Source organism: Sus scrofa, chromosome 15 (genome assembly GCF_054392235.1).
Source record: "Sus scrofa isolate SSC_HxYL_T2T_F1_AM1 chromosome 15, Sscrofa_HxYL_maternal_Yorkshire_Landrace_v2.0, whole genome shotgun sequence".
NCBI classification, from domain to species: domain Eukaryota; kingdom Metazoa; phylum Chordata; class Mammalia; order Artiodactyla; family Suidae; genus Sus; species Sus scrofa.
The window spans coordinates 67,011,217-67,026,830 of NC_139397.1; the positions used below are offsets into that span (position 1 = coordinate 67,011,217).

The following is a 15,614-nucleotide window of genomic DNA, read 5'->3' on the forward strand; positions in this document are numbered from 1 at the left end:
CTATTGGCAACAGGAAGCCTGCCAGTGCATTAGAAGATGAGATAGAAGGGATCCCTGCCAAATAAAATAGCTAAGTAATAACAAATGTTAAAGAAGAGCCTTGGGGGTTGGAGGGAGTCCTGAGCTCACTGCTGAAGCACAATTCAGATCATCAGGCTTTTGCAGTCAATGCAGAAAGAAGAGTTGTAATCCCAATTAATTCTGTCTTATCTTTCCTGAGTGCTTGCTTTTTAATTACAGGTATGCATTCTCTTTTTTAAAAAACATCAGTGTCTGAATGCAAGTAAGAAGATTACAACAGCTATAAAACAGGTACAGTGTTGATTTCAAGTTCAGGTATAATTAACTGTGTATTTATATTTCCACCCTATTTGAAAATCCATATCACTGTTTTAGTGATCTGGGACAAATGGGTATTTTCCCTCGTCTGATTTCAAGAAAAAAGCAATCTGGCCACAAAAAAATCCCCATAATTTCTTATTCTTCATGTGTTCAAAACTGATGAATTGCTACAGAGATAACTGTCATGACTTTAAGTAGATTTTGAGATAGTGCCATTCAAGTTTCATTTTCTATTTAATCATCATCAGTCACTTGGAGTTTACACCACAGTGCAACAAAAGGCTGCCTGCTTTAAATGTTAACAGCAGCAGGGGATGAGAGTGGCATCTTGCCTGGGGGGGAAAAAAAACTAAAAACTGACAAAATAAGTCAGTCTAAACACACACACACACACACACACACACACACACACACACACACACACACACACACCCTACTGTAAAACTGCTAAAACCAAATAATCTTCCATTGCAATCTGAAGTTTAAACAAAAAGCTACAGTTTTTACTTTGCATCTTCAAAATTGATCTGAAAATTATCAAAATCAAGGACAAAGTAGTTGAAGCTATATACCATATATTATGCTTATTCTGTTCTTGAAAAACGTGAGTTTCATATACTTAATGCACAGACCTTTTTGTGTGAGTGTACTCAAGGGTGGGGGTGGTCATGATATTCCTTCTAAATTATCTATGTACTTATAATTTGTTACCAGGAACGTTCTAGATTTAATGTCTTTTATCACAGTAAATGTGCATATATATTTCTGTATCTTGCCCAGGAAACTTGATTCATAAAACGGATTGGCTCCAAGTAATCTCATTAGGGGAAAAGACCAACTTTAAAAGTAGCTGATTCAATGATCACATAGCCTTACAGAGACATATGATAGAGGTCACAAAAGGAGTCCTCTGAAGGTTTTTCTTTCACCCTCTACCTCTATTATCAGTGGGTAAAAAGAACACAGGAGAGGCTGGCATGGAACTTGTTATATAATCTTGACAAATACTGAATTGTCTGAGCCTCTGTTTCCTCATCTATATAATGGAACAAGTAATATCTATTCTCAGAGAAAACACTTGACACATGGTAAGTGCTCATTACAAGATATTATTACATTTTGTTATTATTTTTTAATGATAATAAAAAAAAATCAACCTTATTAATGCCATGTCAGTCCCTGACTCCCAAACAAGTGACCCTTCAGCACCGCAAGGAGGAACAGCGACCAGTCAGTTAATATGTAGCTATTCAGATAATTTGCAAAAATCCCATCTAAGATGAAACAGATTCTTATAAATCACCATGTAAATAAGCATTTATAATAAAGTGAAGAAACTTTCAAGATATAAAATCCAGAAATAAATTTAATATAGAAGCATATGGAGTGTGAAATATTTCTTAAAATGTTAAAAACTCTCTAATAAATATGATTTAAGCCATTGCAAATTTTTAAAATTTGGATTTAAAAACATTTAACTATATTTTTCATGGCTGAAGGTTTAGGTGGTTTTCCTATAATTACACATGTGTACAGACTTTAGAAATGTTGATAGTCTAACTAAACAAACAAACAAAAAAATCATTTCACTATTAATGTTTATATCCATTTAATAAATATTTCCTGGGAGCCAGCATGGTTGTATGTCATGAGGATGGAAACACAAATGAACCAAAATTCCTTCCTTTAAGACTTTGCATCTGGTTTTGGAAATGATGTGCACACTTGTGTCAATTATAAGTGGCAAGTTTATTGTTTGAAACAAAAGCTATGAAATCACCAAAAGAGTTGCTGGGGGTTGGAAGATAATCTAACATCTAGGTATAACCACAAAATCATCAAGAGTTTGCTTTTACTCCTTGATTGGTCAAAAACATTTTTTTTTTTCAGAGCATATTTTTAATAAAATATACCCAGGTCTGCATTTCTCCTAAAAAAAAAAAAAAAAAAGGTATGAAATTCTCAAAATTACTGAGATTTTTTTTCCCCCCTTTTTAGGGCGAAACCAGCAGCATATGGAAGTTCCCAGGCTAGGAGCTGAATTGGAGCTACAGCTGCTGGCCTAAACTACAGCCACAGTAATGTGGGATTTGAGCCACATCTGCGACCTACACCATAGCCCACAGCACCGCCAGATCCTTAACCCACTGAGCAAAGCTGGGGATCAAACCCACATCTTCACAGAGACTATGTCAGGTTCCTAGCCTGCTGAGCCACAACGGGAACTCCAAATTATTGAGACTACTGCTGACTCTAATCTTCACGGGACGCTTTCCATCAGAAGCTTCTGTTAGACTTAATTTCTCAATGTACTTTTTACCCAAAAGGTCACAGGCAATTGTCCTACGATTAGCAATGAGATCCTGCTGTGTAGCACTGGGAACTACGTCTAGTCACTTATGATGGAGCATGATAATGTGCGAAAATAGAATGTGTACATGTATGTGAAAAAATAAACAAACAAAACAAGCAGAACACTTTACCATAATACTTGTTTCTGTGTGTACATATGTAGAGGATGTGGTATTTCATTTTTATTTTTGCACTAAGCTTAACAGTTTTAAATCTCGGGTTCCTTTACCTGCAGTGTAAAAACATTTTTAAAGGTTTGAATAAACCGCTTATGTGCCCTTGAGTCACCTATTTCCTTCCTAAAGCTTATCTTACTTTCACACAGCCTCATTTGCACATACGAGGTAATTCTCCTGCCCCCATGATCTATTCATCCTAAAACATACCCAAGGACTCTTTGTAGGGTTTATTTTTTCCACAGATAACCTGAGGAAAGTCTGAACAAAGATGTATTTCTGCTTTGGAGCATTAGGGGCATGAAATTAAGAAGCTTCTATGAGGAGGGAGGAGAAAAAAAAGCCATCTGGATCAACTAAAGGGAAATGTACAAAAATTGTAAAAAAAATCTATTATAGGCACTTAAACAATTTTCTCTCAGACATATGTGAAGCTATTTCTCTTCACATTCCCTTCATATCACATTTTATCATAAAATATCCTGTCTGACAAGGTGGGTTCTTTCTGGCACATTTCATTGGAGGTGGGACATCTTAGATTACAGTATTTCTTTCTTTTTTATTTTTGGAAGAAATGCAGCAACTTCCTTCTAATAGCTTTGTAGATTGAGAATTATAAATAATTCTGATCTGATCTGATCTGTTCTCAAAGTTACCTTATTTATGAGTGACATGGATTTCTATAGGTTGACAAAATAGATCTCTGAGTTAAAATATAGGACAACAGGAGTTCCTGTGGTAGGTCAGTGGTTAACAAACCCAACTAGTATCCATGAGGATGTGGGTTCAATCCCTGGCCTCCCTCAGTAGGTTAAGGATCTAGTGTTGCCATGAGTTGTGGTGTAGGTCGCAGACACAGCTCAGATCCCGAGTTGCTGTGGCTGTGCCACAGGCCAGCAGGTACAGCTCCGATTCGATCCCTAGTCTGGGAACTTCCATATGCCATGGGTGCAGCCCTAAAAAGACAAATGAAATGAAATAAAATAAAATAAAATAAAATACAGGACACCAATTGTATAGAACACTATAAAATAACATTTAATATATTATCTTATGCAGATTTTTCTCTCAGTATATCTTAATTCCTATCTGGAAATTCGTAGTTAAAAACTTGATCAAATGGTGTAGAAGCTTCCTGTCAATTAATCACTCATCTCAAGAAATGAATTTTAAGAAAGTTGAGAGAGGAATCACCATAAAAGAAAATTTTGCTTTTCAATATTTAATTACTGTAATTGATTAGCTTACTTTATTATTTTAATTTACTATATGTATCACTCAATTATAATATAACTAGAAGTACATTTTCAAGTTCACCACTTCTACTTTTGAGATAATTAAATGGCTTTAGAAAATGAAAATTTAAAAAAAATTTACCTAATGAAAATAAAACTCTTCAAGAAATTGCAACCTTTCCATATACATTCTAAGTTAACCTAATAAAAAATATATATCTCCTCAGGTATATAACATATATTTGTAAGTCCATCTATGTATCATGAAAAAGTTTCTGATAATCAATAGTAATTCAATTTAGCATACTGTGGTTATACTCTTCTAAAATATCCAGTTAAATTTCTAAATTCTTTAAAAATTCCCCAAACTACTTTCAAAACCCTGCATAGTACAAAGTGATTTCTGATGCTTCTTAATCTTAGCCTTTTACTATTAAGGGTAATTAATAGATTCTCATCATATTTTTAAATGGGATAAATTTCTGGATTCTGATTTCTTGGTAAAATGACCATTCTTTAACTATAAAGCAGAAACAACAATTGGCTACTTTTAAAAAAGACAATTGTAAAACAAATCAAACAAATCATTACCCAAACATTTCATTTTAAATCACATACCACAGAATGGATAAACATTCTATCTTAAGCAGTATTATTTAAAAACTAACTTGACTTAAAAGGCTTTCCCCTATATTCTATTTTGTGTTATGATTATATGTCATTAAACATGAAGAGTTCAATTAACCACGATTAACCCTTTCTGCTTTACTGCAAACACCTTCAGCCCATGGACTATTCTCTATTCACTTTCCCCAGCCATCTCTTCCTCCAAGAAATACACATCACAGTTCCTAGCATCTTGCTGGAACACAGTAGGAACTGGGTTATCAACTATTAGTTTATTTCAATTAAAGAGAGGGTAAGTCCTCAGTGATCTAAGAATCAAACAGCAGAAACAGGGCCATGAAATTTTAATCCAAAATTTACCACTCATTTGCTGTTTGACTGTAGTTGACAAACAGCAACTTGCTTATCCCCATCTATGTTTTACTATTCTTATAATTGAAATGGAGAGATTTGTAGCCCCAAATTCCTTTTAAGAATTAAGAGAGAGACTGGTAAAATATTTTAGCATTACAAATAAAAATTTCTTCAATATTTAACAAAGCCAGTCTGTCTCTCCTCTTTCTTTCTTCCTTTCTCTCCCTTTTTCCCCCTCTTTTATGGTTACATGTCTTACAAAACATGATGTTCACTGAAGAAGAGGCTCTGGAGCATCTGAGCAAAAACCAAAACAATAGCTCCTATTTGATGAACTAACTCAACCTATACACCCAATCTCTTAAATAAGAGATGGCTATGGACTCGAATGAACATGAGCATAGCTCTGGGATACAACCCACACTGGCCCGTATAGTTGGTTTTTAAGATTTTGCTGACCCAATAAGAAATGAGTTCCTACTGCACAGCACAGGGAACTATACCCAGTATCTTGTGATAGACATGATGGAAGGTAATATAGGAAAAAAAAATGTGTGTGTGTGTGTGTGTGTGTGTATATATGTGTGTGTGTGTATATATATATGTATATATATATACATATATATATATATATTTGACTGGGTCACTTTGCTGTACAGCAGAAATTGGCACAACATTATAAATCGACTATATTTTAATTAAAAAAAAGTTTTTAAAAAAAGATTTTGCTGACTTCTGAGAGACTGAGATAAAATATAAAGTGCCATTCCAGCATTTCTTTGAAGATTAGCTGAACTATGTATACACAGCACCTTTATTAAAGAAATGAACTAAGTACACAAATACCTCATGTGCTAGACACATTATAATAAGAGTAGGGCAGAGAAAAGTAGAAGATGATCACAGATGGACTACTGGAGACATTATTTCCTCCAGGTTTCAGTGGTGATACTGTGAGGCTGAGAAAGCCTCAATAAGTGTGAGCTCACACTTTTTACAAGACCTGCTGAGTTTTCTGTGCAATATTATATTGAACAGACTAAGCATGCTTCTTTTCCTTCTCTTATTGGAAAAAAACATAATCAATTACTACTCTGGTGGAGGAAACTAATAATTTTTCCAAAATCTACTTAATTATGGATTTAAAAAAAATCTAGATGAAGTATACTCTTTGACTTTTAACTCAAAAGTCAGAACATTTTGCCAATTTGAAAATGCTTTGGATGCACTCTAATTTGAAAACTCTTGTTTTTCTACTCTTTTCTACTTTCTTCAGAAAAGTGTTAAAAAGTTCCTAGATTAAAAGAGGGGATTCGATTTCTAAGAATTATTATAGTGAGCTCATAGGTACTAGTAAAGAATCTTTTAAAAACGCTATTTCAAATGTCTTCAGTTTTCCAACTTAATTTCCTTTACAATGGTAATCCTGCTTTAATTTTTAATTTTGTCTGCCTAATTAAACACATTTTGATAACATCTATTTTTAACTTTTATTTGAAATTCTCTTGGAGCCCTATTTCCTGATTCTTCTAAAGTTGTCTGCTCATCAGCTACAGAGGACTGTGCTGGTTTTGTCCTTCTAGCTCCTGTTCCCCTTGTTTAGGTATAGAACCCTCCTCTCTGTAATGAACCTATACCATGCAGTTCCCACGGGGCTGAGCCCATCTGCCTCAGTAACCCAAACACACACAGCAGTGGATATCTGACCCAGCCCCTCCCCAACTGGAGTCATTAATCTCCCTGGATACAGTCATTATTTCAGGGGTAAGCCTATGATACAAGCAGAGCCAATCAGATTCTTCCTTAAAATTTGCTGCTTAGATAGGAGTGGATTTTCTCTTCTTTTTAGATTGTAAGCCAAGGAGATAGAGGCTTAAAGATACCAACAGCTATCCCATTAGACAGAGAAAGCCCACTAAAAACAATGTTGACATCTTTAGAGAAGCAAAGCATAAAGACAAAGAAACTATCATCATATTATATAATTTGAGCCTTTGGATCAAACTGGGCCAGTTTTATATGACAATATACTCCTTTAATATTTAAGCTCTTTGGAGTTGAATTTCTATCACTTGAAATTGAGAAACTCCTAATTAAATCATCATCCATATTTCTAATTTACTGCTTTAACACCTTGTTCCTCAATCCTTCCTTATTCCTTCTTTTTTGGGGGGATACGGGGTGGGGGTGATTGATTCCTATAGCATCCAGTGTCTTTTAATAATAGATGGGCATCTAGTTCTTGCTGTGGGTTAAGAATCCAACTACAGAGGCTCAGGTTCCTGCACAGACATGAGTTTGATCCCTGGCCTGGCACAGTGGGTTAAAAGATTTGGCATTGCCACAGCTGTGGTCGAGATTGCAGTTGTGTTGCAGCTGCAGCGCAGATTCACTCCCTGGCTCAGGAACTTCGATACCCCAGGTGTGGCCATAAAAAAAAGATGGGCTTCTATCCCCTTCTTTCTATTCCAGAGATCCCTAGGTAACTTGAAAAAAAAAAAAAAAAAAAGAAGATTGAAGAAAGCCACCAAGTTTGGCATAAATTTATCAAAATCTTGTTAGCTTTGTTCACCTTGGTGCTTTCTTTATATATGCCTCTCTGTCTCTATTCTCTTGCCTCCACTCCACCATTTAATTTATTTTTAAGGGCCGTACCTGCAGCATATGGAGATTCCCAGCCTAGGGAATGAATCAGAGCTATAGCTGATGGCCTACGCCACAGCCACAGCAACGCAGGACCCGAGCTGCATCTGCAACCTACACTAGAGCTCATGGCAACACTGGATCCTTAACCCACTGAGCAAGGCCAGGGATTGAACTCGCATCCTCATGGATACTAGTCGGGTTCTTAACCCACTGAGTCACAACGAGAACTCCCCATTTAAAAATTCTAAAAAAATTTTTTACACATAACCCACCTTATGGCTCCATCCCTAATGATTCAAAACACTATAGTTTTAACACTTCTCTTAAAACAAGTAAAGCTGTCCTTCCCTCTCCCAGCTGATATATAAAAAGATGGCAGATTTTTTTAAATGTTAAAAGGTGAAGCCCTCCCCTTAAAAATAAAATACAGAGAAATAACTGCTTTGTCTGAAAATTTCCATTAACAAATTTGTCATATAAATAATACCTAGGATTTATATATTATGCAATAGATTAAGTAGTAACCAGCCTGGAATAAGGCAATGCATCTATTCCAAACATAAACTACCACTGAGGAAGATTTCCCCGTTTATTGACAATCCAATTCCTATTAGTAAAATGACCTCTAAGATTATTTCCAATTCTCAAAGTTATGAAACCAAAGAGCAAGTCACTGAAATGATTCTAGACTATATTCTGCCTCCTTTTACGGTATTAAACCTTTGAATTGTCTTTTCATTAACTTAGGACTTTGCTGTCCATTTCATTACCTTGTAGATTCTGGAGTGTATTATTTCACTTAAAAATTGACTTTGAGATAACTGGCATAAATATGATTATATACCTGGACTCCATTTTGATGCCTTTTTAAAGAAGGTTTTTTCTTTTCTTTTCTTTTTTAAAGAAGCTCTAGCTGTATGGATCCTGAAGACTTTGTAATAAAAAAAAATGACTGAAATCAAAAGATTCTGGTTTAAATTTCTGCTCTACCACCTCCATAGCTTTTGAATTCAGGCATGTCAGAAAGTTTTGAGTCTCAAGTGCCTCATCTGACAAATGGGATGAAATCTAGGTCACAGGATTACTGTGTGGATAAATGACTCTTATGGAAAAATGCCTCATAAAATATACAGTGGGACACATATCAGATATTTATATATACATAGCACACACATACATTTGTACAGTTCAAGAGAATAATTTTGTAAAAGGTTAATTTCAACCAAATGCAAAAGGTTAAGGATGACTTAGTCAAAAGTATTGAGGTTATCTTGTGCAGTAGTGAAGGGCAATGAGAGACACTAAGTCTTTAGAGCTGAAGAATTACATTACATTTGCAGGCACTATTTTATAAGGGGAAAAAAGTAAGACATATTCATGGACAAATGAATGAAGTGAGCATGAAGGTAATAACTTGCTTGAGAATATGAATGGCTGTGACATACAAGCCCCTACTCTTGTTCCAAGTCACTGCGTTGTCCTAAAAATCTTTAATCTCTAGGCAATCAGAAAAATGGAAGTAATGCCAGTTGAGCAGTCTCCCTTTGAATTATTCTTTTACTGTTATATGATGCATGGCAATTTGTTTGTCATTCTCCACCAGAGACAGAGCCACTGCACCCATGTTGATAGAAATCTGGAGACACAATTTGCATTCAGCTAGAAGGAGCTTTCCCATGGTGACAGGACAGAGTTCATATTTTGCCATCAATAAAGATCTGAAATTGGAATGCCACTTTTTCCAGCTGAGAATCATTTAGCAAAGGTCCAGGCAGTTCTGTCTACATTTAGAGTAGGTAAGTCAGTTACAGCTGTGCGTGGAAGTAAGAACCATTGCTCTGAACCTCACCAATGCACTAGCAGACCGGGTCCAATCTAATCAATACATATCACTGTGCTATTCCCAAGCGAACAAGCTGAATCTCATTATGACAGAAAAGTCCCTGCAGACAAAAGGCATTTTTCTTTCAGCTAGCTCTTTCAGGTGCCAAATTCACAATTGAACTGTTCATTTCATTCAGAGATTTCAAAGAGGGACTTCCTGGATAAGTTCCTTTCAAATGCAGCCTTAGCTGAGAATATATAATCTTTTGGAAAAGATGTAATGATTTCTTGGCATAGAACTTTCAGCATCACCATTTAGACTGAAGATCATTAACTCCTTTCCTCCCCTGACAATAAGGATATTTTCCTACATTGTTCAAATAAAATGAAAGGACTTCCCCGATTTTCATTTTCTTCAGAGCCACATCCATTTTTTCCGGAACTAGCTCTCTTCTGTCTATAGGGGAGCCCATCTAAAGCAAGGCTGTGCTAAATAATTCATATTCATTTCCTCACAGTAGGCTTCTCAATGTAGTTTAAGATAAACAAGATCTCACAGACATAGAAACTGAGTCTCAGGACATTAAATAGCTTGTCTAAGAATACACAGTAATTAACAGCTAGTGTTTAGACTTAGGACATAAGTCCATTCCACGTCTGTGTTCTATTTCCCCTCACTGCCTGTTATACTTTGATGGGTAACAAAGATTATATGGGTTCAACTGGTTCCAGCCAATGAATTTTCCTTAATCTGCCACATATATTCCCAATCTACTTTGTATCAGAGTCTACTTTTCCATCCATTCTCAGAATCACATTCCTTTTGATATGAAAGGCTTTTTTCTTTCCTTATTTTTTCTTTCTTTTTTTTTTTTTTTTTGTTAGGCAACATAATCTGATGCGTTACAGCACATTAATGTACTGCCTGGTTTGATTCCTGCTTCTGGGACTTTAGACAAAATACATCAGTTTAATCATCCGAAAAATGGAGTAAGGTGTTGTGAGAACCATGAAGCAGCATTCATGCAAATTATCTTGCACAGTGCCGGGCACACAGTGAACCTTCAATAAAGGTTTGCTATTATTATTATTATTATTATTATTATTATTATTATTATATTTGAAACATATATTATTACTTAGGATGGTTTTCCAGAAACTTCTCTTTATTTTCCTTCCTACTACTATTCATTAGACCTTCCTTTCATTTCCCTTATTTTTATATTAAATTGGGATGGATAGGGCTTAATTTAGTAAAATGGTTGGTATAACAATTGTATTTTTTATGGCATTCGACAAAATTGTCTGCAAAATGGGGTCACCAGCAGCTGGCAATTCTGAGAGAAGTCATTAAGCTTTGTCCTAAAAAATCCATTTACTTTTCTGCTGATTCTATGTAAAAGAGGAACAAGATAGTCCTACTGACTGCTTTGTAAATTTCAAGTTCTTTTCCACGACCTGTCACTTATGTGTAATTTAGCAAATTATTTAAGTCACAGATGCCTCATTTACAAAAGAATAGAATAAAATAAAGGAAAATAATGTTAATTTTTACCAGAAGATTATTATAAGCAACTTAAAAATATATAAATTAATGACTCTAAAAAGAGTGAAGGTACAATGCAAATTCCCAAATTCAAAAAGGAAGTAGTTAAAATTTGCCTTACAAAGGGAAGGATGAGTGACCTTGATATTTCATCAATATTTATGAAATGCTAGGAGAAATAAATAGAAAGGGAGCAAAAATGATAAGGTGATTGTAGATGAAACATAAATCCCTTAAAACCTCCAGTTACGAATGATCGCTTTATGCTCACAGCGATTTTAAAAAGTTATTTTAAATATTTTAGACTAAAAAAAATTTTAAAACATTTCTGACTAGTACTTAATGATATGGGGGAAATGATTAAGGTACATTAAATAGACGGAGGATGGGAAAATAGAAAGCCAGAAAGAAGAATACTGATTAGAATAAAATATATTATTTCTGATAGGTAGGTGGACAATTTTAATATTCTTTTTGTTTTTCTATTGAAATAGGAGTTTCAGAGATGAAAAGAAGGCTCGCTTTGAAGGCTAGAGTAGTCAGGGAAGAATGCTTCAGAAAAGACAGACTTAGCATCCCAGGCAGGATTCTGAGCAGGAGTATAAACAGAATCTAACATGATGAACTCAGCCCAAGATTTACTCAGTAGTGAGATGCTCTCAAAAACAGCACTGGCCTTTAGGAGGAGTTTCTCTAGAAGGACGTGTACATTTGTACTGGAAGAACTGAAAAGTAAGAAGGCCCCCTCATCCCTTTTTAACACTGACCCAAAAAACACACCGAGTCATTCTAAAACATAACAGGTGTGCTGAATCCATACAACCGCAGAAAACCTTTTCAAAATTTACTTTAAAAAACATCAATGTCAATATTCAAAGAACAGAGCCCCCAGAGACATGATGACATGGCAATAGCCCAGTTCACTTTTCATATATGGGGATTGAGACGTCCCCTTTCTGGCTGAAATTAAGTAAAAAGTAACCTATCTGAGGCTGATTATTTCTGACCTATGTGAATTTTTCTAAGGGCTTTGATTCTTTGAAATATTTTGAATGGGTAAGTCCAGTTTATTGCGATTGCTGGTTTCTCAAGTTTCACCTCCAGCCTTTACTAAATGGAAAGCAGCTCTTCTGCAAGAAGAATTCTGCTTGATGGCAGTCTTTGGATGAGCTGAGTGCCTCATGCTGCTTTCATTGTTCTCACCAGCCTACCACTATTGGTTTCTATTTCCAAACCATAGAGCATATTTTCATGAGATTAAAAAAATGTATTCACTACTCAATTCAGCAGTATTTACTCAGAGCCCACTGTGAATGGGGAGTGATGTCCAGAAATGGCACACAGAAATATTGTAACTTAATGGTACACAAAGCCTTCTTTCTTACTTTTAAACCTTTACCAAATATCAGGAACCGAGAGTTAGAGATCAGAATCAGATTTCAAAATTATTTCACTCTCCACAGTATTGCAATGAACAGAAATGAAAACTGAGAAATTCATTTTAGTTCCCTAAGTATTTTTTCCATCCTCCAATCTATGTGGATATGTTTAAGTTTGCATCTATTGCCCCATTATAGACAGCATGAAAGGTTCCAATTACAAGAGTTTCAATAACTTTATACAACGAATCATGCAGGGGAGAAATTATTCCCAGATAAAATGCCAGAAAGAAAATCCTAGTATTTGCTTTTGTATAATAAACACTCAAAAATATAAAAAAAAAAGTCCAACATGATTCCTTAATGCTAGTTAGCTAAAACCTACCTAATTATACTAATCTTTTTGTAAGTAGAGTTAAATAACAACTATTCCAAACTCCCCAAAAGGGACTGTCATTTTGGAGTAGGTAATGAATGTTCTTAGAAAATAGAGGAAGCCAATCTAGTCCTAGCATTTGGACAATCTAGTAAGATCCTGTTTGATCTTACTAGATTGTTGCCATCAATCCACTTAAAGAGTGATTTATCTAGCCAAAGTATAGCCAAAACATCATACTTCATGAGATTAAAAAATATGTTTACATCGTATCGTTACAGTTCTGTACCACCAATCTAAAGGGACAGGCTTTAGGATCAAACTGTATATTTACAAAGACTGAGAAAACTACTGAAGTTTCAAAAGTAAATACTTTCAAATATTTTCTACCATGCTGACAGCCAAAGGAAATTGTTCCTTAAACACACTCGTCAGGTTGGAATAGAATAATTGGGAATACCTCTGTATTGACGAGCTTATCAAACTGAGAAAGAGCTTTAAATAAGGAGCTAAAATCAGGGAAAGACTGTAGTTATAAGCATTACTGTCAAGGTCTGATAAATTCCCCTGTTGCATTTCAAAATTTAATTCTACACTATTCACAATTTATAAGTATCAAAACTATTTTTACTAGTCCTTGCTAACTTCTTAAGTTCCCCTGACATAGCACAAAGCACCAATCAATCTAACAGTTGTAGAACTCCATAGGCACAAAGCACATTTCACATTAAACAGATGAAAACTAATCTGAGATCTTGCCTAGGGACTTGCTTTCAAACATTTTCATAATTAGTCACTTGCTATCAAATTTGAATTAAGGGCATCTATATATAGTTTCCTTACTCCATCACAACAGACTTTACATGAGAACTAAGGAGCTTTGGAATAGAGGCCCAGACAGCTGGGCATCGTGTCTCACATAGCTGCCGAAGGCATCAAGACATTAAAAAAGAAAAAAGAAAGAGAAGAAAAGAAAAAACAACCCACAATGTTCTTTATTGTTCACCCAGAAGGAGGCCTCAGAGGCTATGCAGCTATTTTCCAATATTCAAAGATACCACATTATCCTAAAACTACCACATAGTGGTATCTTCAACACTCATATGAATCTTGGAGGGGATATCCGTTTGTCCCCAAGCACAGCTGGGGGCTATTACTATTCCAAACAGCAAATACCATCCAGCTCCCAAATCTGATGCCCCCACACCTCAATACAGGCAGAGGATAGATGTGAACATGATCTTGAGAAGCAGCTATTGTCTTGGGTTAAACACTGGTGAACAGAATATTTAAAGGTACTTACAGGAAGAAGTATTTGCTCCTTCTGTTGATACTGATATTCTAATGGGAGACTCTATAAAACATAAAAGTGGAATGAGGCTTTACTGTGTCATGCCACTTGGATACTTAAATTAGAAATTTTGGTAGGCTGGGCTATCATCTAGAATAGGTAGACTAGAAAAGAGCGCAGCAGAAAGGCTGAAGCATCTCAAAGGCAAAGGAAGTTGTAGGCAATATTCAAGGTCCACAAAGGAATGTTTCTGTAGTCCAGACCCAAAGACTTTCTTTTTTTTTAGGGCAATGCCTGTGGCATATGGAAGTTCCCGGGTTAGGGGTCAAATCAGAGCTGAAGCTGCTGGTCTATGCCACAGCCACAGCAATGCTAGATCCCATCTGCATCTGAGACCTGTACTGTAGCTCACCCTAATGCCAGACCCTTAACCCAATGAACGAGACCAGGAATTGAACCCGCATCCTCACAGCACTATGTCAAGGTTCTTAACCCACGAGCCACAGTGGGAACTCCCAGACCCAAAGACTTTTGAAAGGTGTTGGTCCCTCTGCAAAGATACCCCACATACCAACTGCTGTTTGAATTTCCTAGAACTACTCCTTTGAACAGATCCATATTCTAGGTAAGACAGCCAATTCCTTCTCTTAGGTCTGGACTGGATTTTAAGAAACATGAAACCAAAGAGAACAATCTCCACATTCAGAGAGAATGAAAGGCAACTTTCATGCTTAGAGAAAAAAAAAAAAAAAAAAAAGAATGAGAATATTTTCAGGTAACCTGCTCTGCTAAACATCCTGGCCAAACACGTTGCTGAATAAAGTCCATGCACTAAAGTAATAACATTAGGATTGACCAGAATGTGCTAAATAAACATAATACAATCATTAGGGATAGATAGTAGCATGGTTCTCTTAGGTAGCAGGGATAAAGGGAGGAAAACCAGTATTTACCTATAGCAGAGCATAAAACATACCTCATGCAGACAAAAAAGCATGGACCTAAGGGTTTTGTTAGTAAGAAATAAGAACAACTTAGTATCAAAGAAGGATTGAACTTCAGCAGCCAGAAGTTATAGTCAAGTCACATATCAGAAAATAATAGTTACAGTCACTCCAAATTCCCAAGGCAAGCACCTCATAAATCTAAAAGCTCAGGTTTGTAACAGCATCTACTGGGATAATGAAGTCCTTATATTAAAGAAATGCCTGAGTGAAAGGTGAGGAAATTCAGAAACTCATTTTTTTTTCTTTCTGTTTTCCTTTTTTTCTTACTCTCTCCCTTCCTTCCCCCGCCTCTTTTTTTCACTGTTTCTCTGTCATTCTCTTTCTACTACTCAGAAAAGTAAGATGCTTTTAAACTCCAGGACCATTCCACATGACAACACATGTCCTTACATCTTAGTAATGACACATGAATATGCCTTAAATATGGCCAAAGTGGTTTAGGCTACAGAGAGAGTTAGC

The 15,614-nt window shown here is 35.7% G+C and overlaps 1 protein-coding gene across 23 annotated transcripts in view; it reads right to left on the bottom strand.

Moving 5' to 3' along the window:
- NRG1 (neuregulin 1) overlaps nt 1–15,614 on the bottom strand; it is a 1,062,032-nt gene that overhangs the window by 129,360 nt on the left and 917,058 nt on the right. For 15 of the 23 annotated variants that reach the window (XR_014829929.1, XR_014829930.1, XR_014829931.1 and 12 more), the window contains exon 5: nt 14,161–14,211. The exons of the other annotated variants lie outside the window; for them this stretch is intronic. Coding sequence is in view for 12 of the 15 variants with exons in the window: in XM_085000112.1 (XP_084856238.1) it covers nt 14,161–14,211 (51 nt within the window). In the remaining 3 variants the exon portion in view is untranslated. The remainder of the gene's footprint in view (nt 1–14,160; nt 14,212–15,614) is intronic. 23 annotated transcript variants of the gene reach the window in all.